Genomic DNA, 15,673 nt, shown 5'->3' on the forward strand with positions numbered 1-15,673 from the left:
AATCTCTGTTCGCAAGAAGTCTCCCAAGAATCACGCTGCCAAACTTCAGTGGTAGTCCGGGAGAGTGGCCAAGATGGTTCGCGCTCTTCCGAATATTGGTGCACGATCAAGCAACCTTAAACTCCACTGAAAAAATGGCGCATCTACAAAACGCAGTAACGGGTCCGGCGCAGCAGCTGATCAGTGGGATGCTCTACGAAGGGACTCTCTATGAAGAAGCGCTGCACGCGCTAGAAAACCGCTTTGGCAGACAAGAGGACATTGTGCAGGCGAAAATGAAGGCTATCTTTGCATGCCCGTCGCCAGCAGATCTAGATCTGCAAGGATTGGAACGGTTTCACTCAGCTGTTCACTCTGCCGTAACAGTTCTTCAGAACCTGAAGTACGAAGGAGACCTTCAAAGCACAGAAAACCTGCGTAGAATAGTGGAGAAGTTGCCGCAAGAAATGAAGCGCGTTTGGAGCGCACACGTCGTTGAAATGGAGCCGGCCCGAGCTACATTGATCAACTTCGACCAGTGGCTCACAAAACAAGTGAGGATCTCTCAGAAGCTCACTGCCGTGACAATTCAAGACACTGATCAAGTCAAAAAACGCGCCTGGCAGTCCAGACCAGCAACTGGAGCACAACATCAAAAGACAAAAGAAAAGACACTGGCGACACTGGCTACAAACACTACAGCCTCACTCGATTCTGACACTTGTGTGTGTTGCAGCGGGAAGCATCATTTGAAGGACTGCGAAGCATTCAGAGCGCGAGACGCCAATGGCCGAGCTGAGCTAGTGTTCAGCTCAGGAATGTGCTTCATCTGCTTAAAGAAAGGCCACATGAGCAGAAATTGTGTCTTTTCTAAGAAGTGTGGAATAGACGGGTGCAGGATGAAACACCACAAGATGCTGCACGGCAGTCACCGTGTAAGGCCTCACGGTGGTGACCAGAGAGTCATAGCCGCAGTAACGGGAAACCGACCAGCAGAGGGAATGACGCTTCTCCAGATAGTTCCCGTTCGAGTGCACGGCCAAGATGGAAGATTTAGAGACACGCTGGCCCTGCTAGATCCAGGATCTCAGACCAGCTTATGCTCGGAAGCAATCATCAGAGATGTGAAGATTTCAGGCGAAGCGCAGTCGCTATGCATCGAAAATGTTGAAGGACGAGGAAGTACCAAGAGGTCTGAAAGGGTCCAGCTGACTCTGAGTCCTTTGTGCGAAGGTCAAGATGTTGACCGCAAGATCCTTGTTCCTGAAGCGTTCTCTGTGCCGCGAGTAAACGTCCGAGCACAGCACATTCCTAAACGATTGAAAGATGACTGGAAGCATCTACAAGGCATAAACATACCTGACTGCTCACAGGGAACAGTGGAGGTGCTTCTAGGCGCTAATGTCCTTGAAGCCGTTCTTCAACGCGAAGCCAAAGTTGGACGAGCAGGAGAACCGGTGGCGGTGCGCACGGCATTTGGCTGGACGTTGACCGGCACGATCGCTGGTTTCGTCCCACCTCAAACCAGAGAGGTGATGTTCATCCACCGTGCGGACACAGAAGACAGGCATCTCGGAGAGTGTGTCGAAGAGTGGTGGAAGACTGATTCATTTGGCACGAAAGTTGAGCTCAAAGGGGAAGCTTCAGCAGAAGACCTGCGGGCATTGCGTCTCCTAGATACATCAGTGAAGAAATGCGGAGACCGATACGAAGCAGGACTTCTTTGGAAAGGCAAAGATCAGAGAATGCCTGACAACAGAGCATCAGCCATGAGAAGACTTCAGAGCCTTGAGAAAGGCTTGTTACGTAACCCGGAAAAGGCTAAGGCGTATGAAGCCGAGCTCCAAGCTTATGTTGAAGCGGGGCACGCACGCAAGCTGTCTCAAGAAGAAGCCGATCAGCGTTTGAAAAAGCGCTGGCTTCTACCACATCACGCGGTAGTAAACCCCAATAAACCCAAGCTGAGGGTAGTCTTTGATGCTGCAGCGACACACCTGGGAGTGTCCCTGAACAGTGAGCTGATGAAGGGACCGGACATGCTGCAGAATCTGGTTGGAATTTTGCTCCGCTTCAGAGAGGAACAGACTGCCATGGTAGCAGACATCAAGAAGATGTTCCACCAGATCAGGATTCGCCAGGAAGACCAGCCAGCATTAAGTTTCTGGTGGCGAAACCTTGACACCACACGACAGCCTGATATGTACCAAATGCAAGTAGCAATATTTGGCGCGAAGTGCAGCCCAGCGATCGCAAATTTTGTACTACAGAGAGCGGCAGAAGACGGCTGCACTGGCACAGAAGAGTCCACAGCAGCCAAGAAAGCGGTTCAGACCAGCTTTTACATGGATGACTTCGTCAAGTCAGAATGTTCCAGTGAAGCTGCACTCAATATGAAAAGAGAAGTCTCCAGCATCCTCGCCAAAGGAGGGTTTTGCCTCACGAAGTGGATGAGCAATGAGGAGAGGGTGCTGGCTGAAGTCCCGGTTGATGAAAGAGCTGTCTTGAAGATAGACTCGTCGGGCAAGTCGTACTGCAGCGTTTTAGGATGCAAATGGACCCCGCAGGACGACTACCTGGCCGTCAAGTGTAGCGTAGTCGCGGTGCCGCCGACGAAGAGAGGAATCCTGAAGCAAGTCGCGTCTATGTTTGATCCTTTAGGGATCGTGGCGCCCTACACACTAGTGGCGAAGAAACTGATCCAGAGTCTCTGGGAAAGAAAGCTAGGCTGGGATGAAGGAATCACAGGAGAAACCCTACATATCTGGAGACGCTGGCAAGAAGAGCTTCAGCATGTTGAGGACGCATGTGTTCCACGGTGGTATGGCGCGCCGGAACAAGAAGTTGACGCTCAGTACGAGCTGCACATGTTCAGCGACGCCTCCGAATTAGCGTTCGGTACCGTAGCATACATCAGAGTATTGTCCAGCGGCTACTATCACAGTCGCTTTGTGATGGCTCGCACTAGGCTCGCACCTCTGCGACAGCTGTCGATAGTCCGACTTGAGCTGCAAGGTGCCGTCATGTCAACAAGAGTAGCCAGTCTTATCAAAAGGGAAATGAACTACAACTTCAAGCGAATCGTCTTCTGGACAGACAGTCAAGTGGTGCTGCAGTTTTTGAAGAACGAAAGTCGGCGATACCACACATTTGTGGCGAATCGTGTATCTGAGATTCACGACACGACAAGCCCAGATCAGTGGCGCTTCGTGCCAGGCTCAGAAAATCCGGCAGATCTCTGCTCAAGAGGAAAGTCTCTGTCAGAGTTGAAAAACCAGCAAGAGTGGTGGCTAGGCCCAGCGTTTCTAGAAAGCAAAGAAGAGCACTGGCCACCACAAGAAGACGTAGGAGACATCAGTCCAGACTGTGTAGAAGTCAAGAGGTCAGCAGCCATCTGTGCGACAAGTCATGCTAGTTCACCAAAAGAAGAGATCACTTCTCTACTGTCCCAGCTCATAGACCCGGCGCGGTTCTCTTCATGGACTCGTTACAGACGCATTGTCGCATGGATAAGGCGATTCATCAGCAACGTGAAGAGCAAGGTTGCTGGCACAGAAGTCATTGATGGTCCACTACGCAGCGCAGAAATTGTTGCGGCTGAAATCAGCATAATAAAGGACGATCAAGAAACCTGCATGAAACAAGCTAGTCTCGACCACCTGTCTCCATTCCGAGATCAACACGGCCTCATGAGAGTTGGTGGGCGCCTGAGCAAGACTTCGTTAGACGAGTACACGAAACACCCCGTCATTCTTGACGCCAAGAGTGAGATCACCAGACTGGTCATTGTCGATGCACATCAGCGAGTCATGCATTGGGGATTGGAAAGAACACTTTGTGAGCTGAGATCGAAGTACTGGGTGCAACGGATGCGGTCAGCTGTGAAGAAGCACCTGTGGAAGTGTGCATTCTGCCGTAACCGTCGCGCCTCGCCTCAGCCACCCAGGATGGCAGACTTGCCAGAGGCCCGTCTAGACATGAGACGTCCGTTCAGCACAGTCGGACTCGACTTTTTCGGACCTCTGACGGTGAAGAAGTTTCGAAAGACAGAAAAGAGATATGTGCTGCTGATCACATGTCTCGCCACTCGGGCCATCCATTTGGAGCTAGCTGCTTTGATGGACACCAGTAGCTTCATCATGGCACTGCGCCGCTTTATCGCACGAAGAGGTAGACCTCGAACTATCTACTCGGACAATGGCACTAATCTAGTCGGAGGCGAAAGAGAACTGCGAGAAGCCATCGAACATTGGAATCAGGCACAGATATCCGATGCTTTGAGTCAGAGAAACATCCAGTGGGTGTTCATCCCGCCAGCCGCCCCGCATATGGGCGGTGCATGGGAGCGTCTGATCGCCTCGGTGAAGCGCTCCCTCAAAGTGGTTCTAGGAAACAAATGCGTCTCGGAGGACGTTCTTCAGGCGACCCTAGCGGAGGTCGAATTCATGATCAACGGCCGTCCTCTGACCTACATTAGCAGTGATCCTCAAGACCCCGAACCTCTTACGCCCAACCACTTCTTGTTGGGCTCATCTGATGGAAGAGAAGGACTACCGCCAGGGGTATTCAATGATGCTGATGCTGATGTTGTTGGACGGAGGAGATGGCAACAAGTACAGATCCTCGCTGAACATCTGTGGAAAAGGTGGCTCAAGGAGTACCTTCCTACGCTGATAAACAGACAGAAATGGAAGACAGAGAAGAAGAATCTGCAGATAGACGACGTAGTTTTGGTCGTCAACAGTCAGAGTCCTAGAGGATACTGGGAATTGGGACGCATCACAAGAGTCTACCCAGGCTCTGACGGAGGAGTCAGATCAGCGGAAGTGAAGACAAAGAGTGGGACGTATGTTCGCCCGACAACGAAGTTGTGTCTCTTGGAGAGTCTCAACTAAGCCTCTAAATCGGAATCATCGGAGAATCCGTGCGACGGGTGCACGGCCAACTGGCCCAATATGTGATGCTCATGTGAGACGAACCGTGAAAGTAATGTTGATCTTGATGGAGAGGGTACGTTCTGTGTTCGAAGACATTGATAATGATCCGCGTGGCTAGCACCCACATTTGTGACCTGCGTAAGGTCAACGCGAGCCGTGACAGAATCGGCATGGGCCGTTAGTGCTCAGAGCTGACACGGTGTGGTCGTTAAGTGCAGAGTGAAAGACACCGAGGGGTGTCAGGAACGTGTGGCCTGTATCGCGAGTGACATGTTTCGTGTTCCCCCTTGTGAACACTGGTGGGGGAGGATGTCGCGACCGGGGGGTACTGTGCGTTTGTTGCCTAGCAACGAAATTGTTGTCATATTTTTGTGCTTAGAAAATTAAGGAAAAGGGATGAGAAACTGATTGAAACGGGGTCATTATTATAGCTCATTCTAAAACAGTGAAAGTAAATATGCAAAGCCAAGGACGATGCATTCACTGATTAACAAGTGTCAAAGTGACATTCAAGAAAGGTTTATCTTTATGTTTCAACTTATTTCTTAGTTTATTTTCTCTCGTTAGCCGCAATGTGCGACTTTTGGAACGGTGTTTTTCATTTCGATCAAGGAGCGAAGTGGATCAAGCCTGTACCAAAATAAACATTGATTTCGAAAGTGCATTTGCGGCATTAAGTTTCATATTTTTTAACGGCTAACGGTGACAACTCCTCTGCTCAATTGTTGTATAAACTAAGGACTGTCCATAAAACAAAGTTGGAACAATAAAACATTTAAAAAAAAAATAGGCTAACGTCGTTTCTCATCGGAGTATCCCAAGGACATTTTTACCACTGTGCGGCGCTTAATTTACCTTCTTGCATCCCTAAAGCATGGGACTGGCAGTCGATCTGACACACTGACAGTTGTGATGCCATGTTGACAGTTGACCTGACATACTGACAGTTGTGGTGCCATGTTGACAGTTGACCTGACATACGCTGTGCAGTGCACCCACTGACATCAACAGACCTCGCACAGGTATTGGTATGGCTCCTCTGAACTGCGCCTTGGGGCAACGCCTACGCCCTACGCTGAGGGGTGTTTTGTTAGACGAACGTAAGCTCGCGGAGGTAGCTGCGTAGGAGTGGCATAGACGGATTATAATCAATAGACGTGGTGTGCAATGGGAAAACGATCTAGGTCAGCCCGTAAGTTGATCAGAAAACGTCGGGGAAGCGAAGTTTGATGTTGTATGCAAGGGTAGCGTGCTTAAAAATCAATATATCGTTTAGAAATATATATTTAGAGCAGGGTTGCGGAGCCGGAGCCGGAGCTGGAGCCAGAGCCGCCAAAGCCGGAGCCGTGAAACAATATAGCCCGGAGCCGGAGCCGGAGCTGGAGCCGTCAAAAATGGGGCGACTCCGGCTCCTTTTTTTTGAAGAGGAAAAATTTATTGACCTAGTTCGGTTTGACAGTACAAGGCAGTAAAACATGTGGTATTCAAAATATGAAGATAGTCAAGGCCCCTGAAAACAAAAATAGCCTTGTTATGCAAATACAGAAGCAACGTGTACCAATCCCATCGTCTTTTTTCTTCTACCCGTATTTAATTGCATAGGGGATGTACTAAGTACTGATATTTCACCCGGAGCCGGAGCCGGAGCCGTCTGAAATTTCCACGGCTCCGCATCCCTGATTTAGTGTTATTAAAAACTATTTTGGTATAGTATACCCATGCTAAATGTGGTGTGTATATGTAACCTTTTTTTAAATGCCTTGCCACAGACAGATAATCGTTCAAAGGTCTTCACTTTTATCAAGCATTTCCAAAATAATACTATGGCACAGCAAGCCACCAAGGTACAGGCTGGGTGGACTGACCTGGTTAGATGGTCTTCCGGTCTGGTAAGATGGCTAGTTAGATTATCTTGCACAGCTTTTAACACATCGCTCTGTCGCTCTGCTGATCGATTACTTTCAATAAACTTAAAATATCAAATTTCGGTGGCCGTTTTTCACCGCATAACATTGTCATAGTCATCTCGCACTGTCCTCACTGCCTCTGTTGGGCTGATCCCGCACATGCAACTATTCTCCTTGCTGAGATTCCTGACGCCACCTAGCGACAGGGGCCAGTGCTGCGGTCTGCGTGTCAGCGGTCTCGAGCGCTGATTGGCTGACTAACAGTTCGGCCGGTCGTCGCCCCAGGGCTTTGGCTGCGCTTCAAGTACGCGTGCAGCTTGTGTCGGGCGTTGAATAGGCATGTCAAGAAAATCTTTGTACCTACGGTGCAAACGTTCTGTAAATATGCTCATTGATGTTAAAATAACAAAACCCATTTGATAAGGGAAAGAAACATGTGACAAGGGGATCATGTTGTGTTGTGCATGTTCTTCTGATTTTCAACGATGACTTCACACACATGAGCAGATGCTGTTCGTTTCATTGTCTTCGCGAAACGCTAGACATGTAAAATCATCACTTATTATTTCACCGTTAATTGTTATGTAAAGCATCACTTAAAATCTAAAACCATAAGCTAATATCATCAAACCATGCAAAAATACCGATTACCTAGTTTAAGATATCATCAAGTCGCAATAGGTAATCATCCTTTAGCTCACATTACATGATTAGCAGATTATCGTGACCAAAAGGCATGGCACTTCAGCACCTTTTTACCGACCCTGTACTCGAAATATGTCGCAAATGTGATGACTCACTGTGTCGAGGAGGACCGTGTGCGGCATGTCGCGCTCACCAGTCGTGCTCGCTCACCGCCTGTCATGTGGCGACCGATGAAAAAAGTGCGCCGGCCGGTCTCGGAGCGAGGCTTTGGCCGCCAGCCGCCGTCGCGACCAGCACGACCCGGTTTCCGGACGCTGTAACGAGTCATCGCGACGGCCGACCGAGACGGGAGTTCATCTCCGGGGACATCACAGAAAAATGGCCCCAATCTGCTGATTTAGCCCTAAGCCACCGCACCTGACTATGCGAAAAGGTGGTGTAGAATTCCGCAGAGTTTGGGCTCGGCAGTGAGACAGAACGCTAGAAACGCTTACTTTGAACAAGATGTCTGATTATCGGGAAGATACCTACATGACAAAAGCAAAAGGGAATAGCGGGCGACCGGAAAGGAAAGATGTCACCACCGGAAACTGTTCGTTCCAGAAACAATAGCGATTACGTGGGAGTAGGCAAAATGCGCGAAAACCACACAAAAACAGACTCCAATGTCAGATCATCCGAGCGGCTGATTGAAAGAACGCTGAAACCACGGGCAAAACGCAAATCCATCGACCCGGCAGTCCGCGCTTCGCCTTGTCAACGTCAAAAGTGACATATGGGTCGGGTCTCTGCCCACTGATTTCGAGTCCTCCCCAAATGGTCACAGATCGCCATACATAGGGAATGGGTGCCCTGGCTCTATACTATATGTACTGTGAGCCCGGTGACAGTGTGACTGGTGAACTGTGGTCTGTGATTGTATGACTGGTGAGTGGTGATTGGATGAGTGGTGACTATGTGACGTGGTGACGGACTGAGAGAGAAGTTGGCGCACTAGATGGGCGAGCGACACCTCGTGAGAAACCCGCGGAGGGTGGTGAGGCGTGTTGCAGAGTTTTGTTTGCAGTGGTGGAACGTCCGGTAAAAATGGAAAGGGCTGGGTGCCTCCTATTGTCACAGGACCTTCCTTGAAATTAACACACGCATACAAGAAGCATAAAGACAAACATATGAATGCTTGCGAAAAATAAAATGCAAAAAAGCTTGTCTAGTCGATAATCGTCAATTTTCCAACAGGAAAAACGGAAATTAAGTCACAGCTTCCAGTTTGTTACATAGAAAGGCGTGTTTACCAGCATATGTTTTGACTGCTGAAACCTTGGGAAGAAATACAGCATACGTGTAGACATACGTACGTGTAGACATACGTGTATGTTGTCCAGCTGAGAAGCGATTCTACTTGCAGGTCTGACTCTATAGAGTATCAAAGGCTGCCTCTTTGAATTTAAGAATCATTATTCACACTTGCAGCATGCGCACTAAGTCTAGACTGGCAGCATGCTTTTCCCCCTAGGTGCCCCGGTGCAGGTGACCGACACATACATACCGGGTGGCCCAGAAAAAACGTTCCGAACTTTGGAGGCCTATATATCAAATACGAGTACAAATAACGAGCCAAAATTTTCATCAAGCTTGCGCCATTTCTTTGCGCATTGGTATGCCAAATTATAACACTATACCATCATTTTCAAGCTGGCAATCGTGAGTTGAATTAACCCGCGCCCCGTAGGGGGGGGGGCCGAAACGGCCCCCCCTGTCCTTTTCGGTCGATATCTCCTAAACGGCTGGAGATATCGCCACCAAACTTTCAGGACCCCTCCGGGCATCAATTTTACACATTGTGACCAAAAATTTTTCCAGAGGCTATGATAGGTTGGCCACAAATGACGTCAGAGTGACGTCATGTTCTGTCATTTACGACCGAAAAAAGACCTTCGCGAGAAGACCTGTCAGGACTACAGCTTTGAAGATACAGAAAAATGATCAAGACATAAAAGGTGTAGAATTGACAGGGCTACAAAACTGCTATCTCGAATTTTTGAAATTTTTGAGTTTTGACCCCCAAAAATAAAAAACATTTTTTTTATATATTCGCCAAAAAATCCAAAAAGTTTTTTGAGTTTCGAAAAAACCGGAATATATGTGATAGTGCTTACCGTCTTCTATCCACATACCAAATTTCAGATCGATACCTCGTTTTTTGGCCAAGTTATAGCGAAAAAACTGTTCAAAAATGATGACGTCAAATTGTCAAACTCAATTTTTGGCAATTCTAGAACTCGTAGAGCAAAACGAAGACCACCATTAGACTCCCCGTGACGAGCTGCATCGAATCGATACCCATTTTATGCAAAAATATCAACTTTGAAATTTGAACTAATTTGACCTGACCTTGACCTGACCTTCACCAAAACGTGACCTAGGCTGGCCCCAAAGGCTGCCTAACCCACATAATCGCATTTGTCATGTAAAATGGACCATAAAACATGTATCACACGACACATTCATATTGTGACCCCCCGGTGACCTGACCTCGCTGTGACCTGACCTGGTATCAGTGACCTCAGATAGCAAAGTATGTGTTTGACGAACAATGTACCATCGATGGTTTTCAATAAATTACCAATTTACTCGCTTTCACAGCACATTTCTTGAATTGCCTGTGAACGGTGAAAATCTGACCTTTGACCTGACCTGTGACGTCATCGGTTTGACCTAGGTCAATGAAATTTGGTCACAAGGTAGTTCCCGGGTGGGGCTATCGAACGCCGTTTGAATTTTGAAAATCGGCCGGTAACTTTCCGAGATCTTAGGGGGGGGCCGAAACGCCCCCCCCCCCCCTACGGGTGGTAGGGTCCGCCGGTAGCCCTACGGGGCGCGGGTTAACCCGCGCCCCGTTGGGCTCTGCCGAGCAACGCGCCCGGTTGGGGGGGGGGCCATTTTGGCCCCCCCCCCCTAAGATCTCGAGAACCACGCAACATAGCGACAAGCGGTAAACGGCGTTGGATAGCCCCAACGGGGAACTACCCTGTGACCCAATTTTATTGACCTAGGTCAAACCGATGACGTCACAGGTCAGGTCAAAGGTCCAATTTTCACCGTTTACAGGCACTTCAAGAAATGCGTTGTAAAATCGAGTAAAATGCATTTCATTGAAAATCATCGATGGGGAAATTTTGTTCAAACACATATTTTGCTATTTGAGGTCACTGATACCAGGTCAGGTCACAGAGGTCAGGTCACGGGGGGGGGGTCACAATATGAAAGTGTCGTGTGATACATGTTTTATGGTCCATTTTACATGACAAATGCGATTATATGGGTCAGGCAGCCTTTGGGGCCAGCTTAGATCACGTTTTGGTCAAGGTCAGGTCAAGGTCAGGTCAAGGTCAGGTCAAATTAGGTCAAATTTCAAAGTTAATATTTTTGCATAAAATGGGTATCGAATCGATGCAGCTCGTCACGGGGAGTTCAATGGTGGTCTTTGTTTTGCCGTACGTGGTCTAGAATTGCTAAAAATTGAGTTCAAAAATTTGACGTCATCATTTTTGAACAGTTTTTTCGCTATAACTTGGCCAAAAAACGAGATATCGATCTGAAATTTGGTATGTATATAGAAGAGCGCTGGGACTATCACATATATTCCGGTTTTTTCGAAATTCGGAAAATTTTTGGATTTTTTCAAAGTTTTTCTAAAAAAATCAATTTTTTGAATTTTTTTGGTCAAAAACCAAAAATTTTGAAAATCCGAGATAGCAGTTTTGTAGCGCCGCTTTTTGTCTACTAGACCATATAAAGAACTTTGAAATTGCTTGATAACTGTAGATTTGGTGAGCGTTTCAAGATTGCATGTTTTTTGCTCATTTTTGCTCGAACATGACCTCAGTTTGACCTCAATAACTCCTGACCTAAGGTGACCTAAGACTTGAAATTTGGTGTGAAGGTGTCAAATTGATGCCCGGGAAGGTACTGAAAATTTGGCGGCGCTGCGCGCCGCCGTTTTCTTGCTATTCAGGAAAAACCACAGGGGGGGGCCAAAATGGCCCCCCCCAACGGGGCGAGGGTTAACCCTCGCCCTGGCAGGGGGGGGGTCGATGCGACCCCCCCCCTAAGGTTTTTCGAAGATAGCGTAAAAACGGCGGCGCGCAGCGCCGCCAAATTTGGCACAGCCTATGGGGCAACCTTTTTACATATGACCTGAAAATTTCAGGTCCGGGTGACCTTGGGTCAGGTCACCAGGTCAGAAAAACCGGTACAAGGTCATGGTCAAATTTCAATTTTCTTTTTACACCTGTCCAACTCACAGTTTTCGACTGATTTCCTTCAAACTTTCAGGATGTGCTAAGTTCACCGAGTTGTATAACATATAGTCCGGCTTTTTTGAGGTCACTGACCTGAGGTCAGTTAGAGGTCATTACGTCGTAATGTTAAGCCTATGGGAAAATACTAAATTCGGAAAATACTGGAGATATCCGCTTTGTTCTATCACTTTTTTGCTTTGAAACCACGGTACTTAACAGCAGGTCACTTGGTGCTTCTTTGTTTGGTGTACTTATCCATGGGTCAGGTCAAATGAGGTCAACTGAGGTCAAATGACGTTTTTGCCAATAGCTTGGCACATAATGACGCTAGAGCTTAAAAAATGGTATCATTGTGTTCCTTGTGATCAGCCGAATCGAATGATATGCGATATGATGCAATTTGGTTAACTTGAACTTAATTTATTAATTTAAGTTTGCTTAAAATTTAAGAAAAACTTTAAGTACACTTAAGCAAGCTAAAAAGTATATCATTCGACGCGCCTTGACGTGCTGAGTTCACTGGTGCTTTTCTTTTTGCTCTATCTTAATTAGATCAAAAGTTATAAGCGAAAAACTTTTGACCTGTTTTTAGCGAAATTTTTACATTTATACCCCCCAAAAACCCCCTAAATATTGACCTAGAGCAACCAAATTTGCACAGGGGCGAGAACTCCGGGGGGCCCACCTACCTACCAAATTTGGTGTTTCTAGGTGCCATAGGAGCCAATCGCGAGGGGGGGGGGTCGCATCGACCCCCCCCCCCCCCTGCCAGGCCGTGTTATGAAAAATGCCCTGCCAGGGCGAGGGTTAAGCAAGACGCTTTTGCTTTTTTTGCCGATGTCAAACGATAGTGATGATTGGGTTAGACGTCCCATGTTATAAAAAAAGAATAAAAAATAGAGCACGTGAATGAAACCAACACGTATGTTTTTATTTTAAATATTTTTGTCTCACTTATGTGCCAAATATTCAAATACTGAGCAAAATGGTGCTCATGGATGTCATTCGTTTCAACACCAATTCATGTTTCGAGCAGGAGTGGCACGGTGCATGGATTACTGCTGATTACCCTCCTTTCAGTAGATCAAACAGTAAATTGACCGGTTAAGGAAAACAAACTAAAGCAGACTGGTTCCTGTGCCAGAAGATCACAGAATAGCGTATGAAAAACAGCATTGCCAGCAGATGACAAAAAAAAAACTGGGTGAAAAGCTACCTTTTCCCAGGAATGTCAGCCAGGAAAGCATTTGAGCCACAAGATGGTTAGAAAACTGGAAACTTTTTCCGATGCCGCTGGCACAGAGCCATCGTGGTTGCCCGAGGGAATGTGTCATCCTGAGACCCGAACCATCAATGAGACTAGTTGCCAGTAGAAGTCATGGCTCTAGGCCGCGGTGCCGCGGTGTGAAAGTGACCCGTTCATTTACATTTTTAGTCAGCATCGAAGCAAAAAAGTAATTTTTACATGGCATGCTTGAAACACGAACCGTTTAAAAAGTTATTTACCGAACACCATGAAAATCACACCATTTACTGAAAATGTGTGCCGCATTTACTATTCGAAGTTTCAATGTTGTATCTTTATCACTTTCTGAGAAATATTGATTTAAAGTTGGGAACGTTTTTTCTGGGCCACCCGGTATGTATGTATATCCATCTGTATCTATCTCAACGTGTGAGTTGTGACTGCTAGAGACCATCACTAGGGCTCCTGCAGACCATCACAAGGCCGACCACAGACCACAGACCAACTCCCTCCATCCGGTCCCTCTCCGCTCTAACCACAGCCCCTACGCAGCTCTCCCCCTCTCTCCCCTCCCTTCAGTGACATCACCCGTACAGGGGGACTCCATGGGGCGCTCAACTGGCCACTGTGGCACCACTGTACCACCCCACAGAGGGGCTGCCCTGACAGCCAGCGATTGGAGCACAGCGTGAGTCAACCCCGCTGCGACTATCACCAACGCCCTGAAAGGAGTGCGTGTGCAGCCGGTCATTTGCAGCGGTCATTTCCGCAGTTTTATGTGTAGCCTCCTCAAGCGGAAGGTTTTTGCTACTCTACTCAGCAGGTGGCGTGGTCGGTGTCAAAAGCGGTGCCAAATTTGAATCACACCTGCATTTGAATCACGTGTAAGCAGTCCATAGGCGTAGGCGTAGTTTTAATCAGACACGGCTGAACGTTGTCATCTAGATTGTTCTAGCTTTTTGTTTGATATTAACGTGTCTGTTTTGCCAGTTTTAGTAACGCTGTTGTGAATGAACTGATTGACCTCATGTAAGATTAAGTGGAGCTGTGGGAACCTGTATGAAATACAATACTACCCACACAGAACAATGCATAGGTATCCCACGAGCTCAGTTTTCTTTAGGCTAAGTTCGCGCACTTATGGAATGGACAAGTTTATATAATGGAGGGTCTCTGCCAGGTCTATCAAAGCCCATTTTATTTTATCGAACAACGAGTCTTGCCTAGGGCATGAGCCTAAGAAAGTAGAAAATACCATGAAGCTTAGCTGGCAGAAGGCACGGACTACCTTGACACGATGATTCAAAATGATCTCACCATGAAACTAGCCTGAGCAAAGTACGCCATTCGATTTTGCATTCAAAACCAGCATTGGCGAACGTCGAAGAATTCGGTTTTCCGACAGTGGATGGACTGAGGAATCCGGTGGAGGTAAGGTCAAATAGTAAAACGATTGTGTCAGGCAGTGTTTAGCTCTGCGCATTTATGGAAGTGCCCACTGTTATCTAAGCCAGATCAAAGTGAAAGGTTTATGTGGGTGTCTCGAAATTGCCTTCATGTATGGCCTTCCTTAGCACGTGCCTTAAACTGCTGATGGATAGCCACTAGCTAGCAGCTCAACGGCTACTTTATGAATGACATGAACACGAAAATGTCTTAAGCTGAAGGAATTACGAATGTCTCAAACTGCAAGCTCGCTGTAATCAATAACGGATGGCTGGGACCCTGTTTTCATATTCTAGACATTTTTGGCACTCTTCAGAAGAGATGCATACTTTATGCTGTTATGAAATATTATTTGCATAGGACACAAGTCACAACATACGTATTCCTAACACTGTCTTGCTATAAACGGCAAATCACATCCTCACAAACGCCCCTTTCGTGGTAAGTCTCAATTTATCATTGCTCATCAATGTTAATAGCTTACATCGCCAAAGATCGCGTGAGTCTTCCATGCCAGATTGCTCCCAGATGTCCTGATAGTGTCCATTTGCTGTAAATATGTCGTCTGGCTTTCGGAACATTTGACCTTAACATTTAAATTACGGTACTTCAATCTGATTTCACAGGTCGTTAAGGCAGGCTGTGGCCTAGTCAAAGTAAGTCGAGTTTTGACACTGGTTAATGAATCAAATCGCGTGAATCGTTAGTGATTTGACCCGTGTTATCGGCTCGTGATTCCTTAGTTATGCTGTGAGTTGAGCTTAAAGCTAGTGGTCCACCTGTGAGCTGAACTGCATGTGCTCACAACTCCGTTAGTTAGACTGTCAGTCGAGCTGTGACCGTCTGTTCGTGCTCCATGTGTCCTGTGACAGCCGCTGTCTAATCAGCCGCACCTCCGCCCAACTGGACCCGACAGCTCTCCGAGACTCCGGCCGCGCCAGACTGACCCGGCCCTCCGCCGCGGGTCCGTACCGAGTTTATGTGCCGTTTATACCGTCATTACAGAGCAGATTACGATCGGATCACCGCGTGAATCGGCCTTTACAGTAGCCGGGTGCCGGCACCGGTGATATGCCGTCAGACAGCTTGCCGATCAGCCGACGGCTGCAGGTCATTCTTTGAAGCACTGTCGTGAACTATCGATGATTCCCGGAGCCGATTCGGCTATGTGGGGCGTTACTCTGAAAGGGAGTGGATTGCATTCTGACAGGCGAA

General features: G+C 47.5%; 1 protein-coding gene across 1 annotated transcript; it reads left to right on the forward strand.

Moving 5' to 3' along the window:
- Positions 1 to 3,845: 3,845 nt before the first annotated feature.
- On the forward strand, positions 3,846 to 4,871 carry LOC122381651. Its single transcript, XM_043366067.1, has one exon. It carries the CDS (start codon positions 3,846 to 3,848, stop codon positions 4,869 to 4,871), a length of 1,026 nt encoding a protein of 341 aa, XP_043222002.1.
- The last annotated feature ends 10,802 nt before the right edge of the window (positions 4,872 to 15,673 follow it).

Source organism: Amphibalanus amphitrite, unplaced genomic scaffold, assembly GCF_019059575.1.
Source record: "Amphibalanus amphitrite isolate SeventyFive unplaced genomic scaffold, NRLGWU_Aamphi_draft 000124F_arrow, whole genome shotgun sequence".
In the NCBI taxonomy this organism is placed as follows: Eukaryota; Metazoa; Arthropoda; class Thecostraca; order Balanomorpha; family Balanidae; genus Amphibalanus; species Amphibalanus amphitrite.

Bases quoted from the DNA above. Each gene is read 5' to 3' on its own strand.
- LOC122381651 (XM_043366067.1), top strand. From the start codon at position 3,846: ATGCGGTCAGCTGTGAAGAAGCACCTGTGGAAGTGTGCATTCTGCCGT.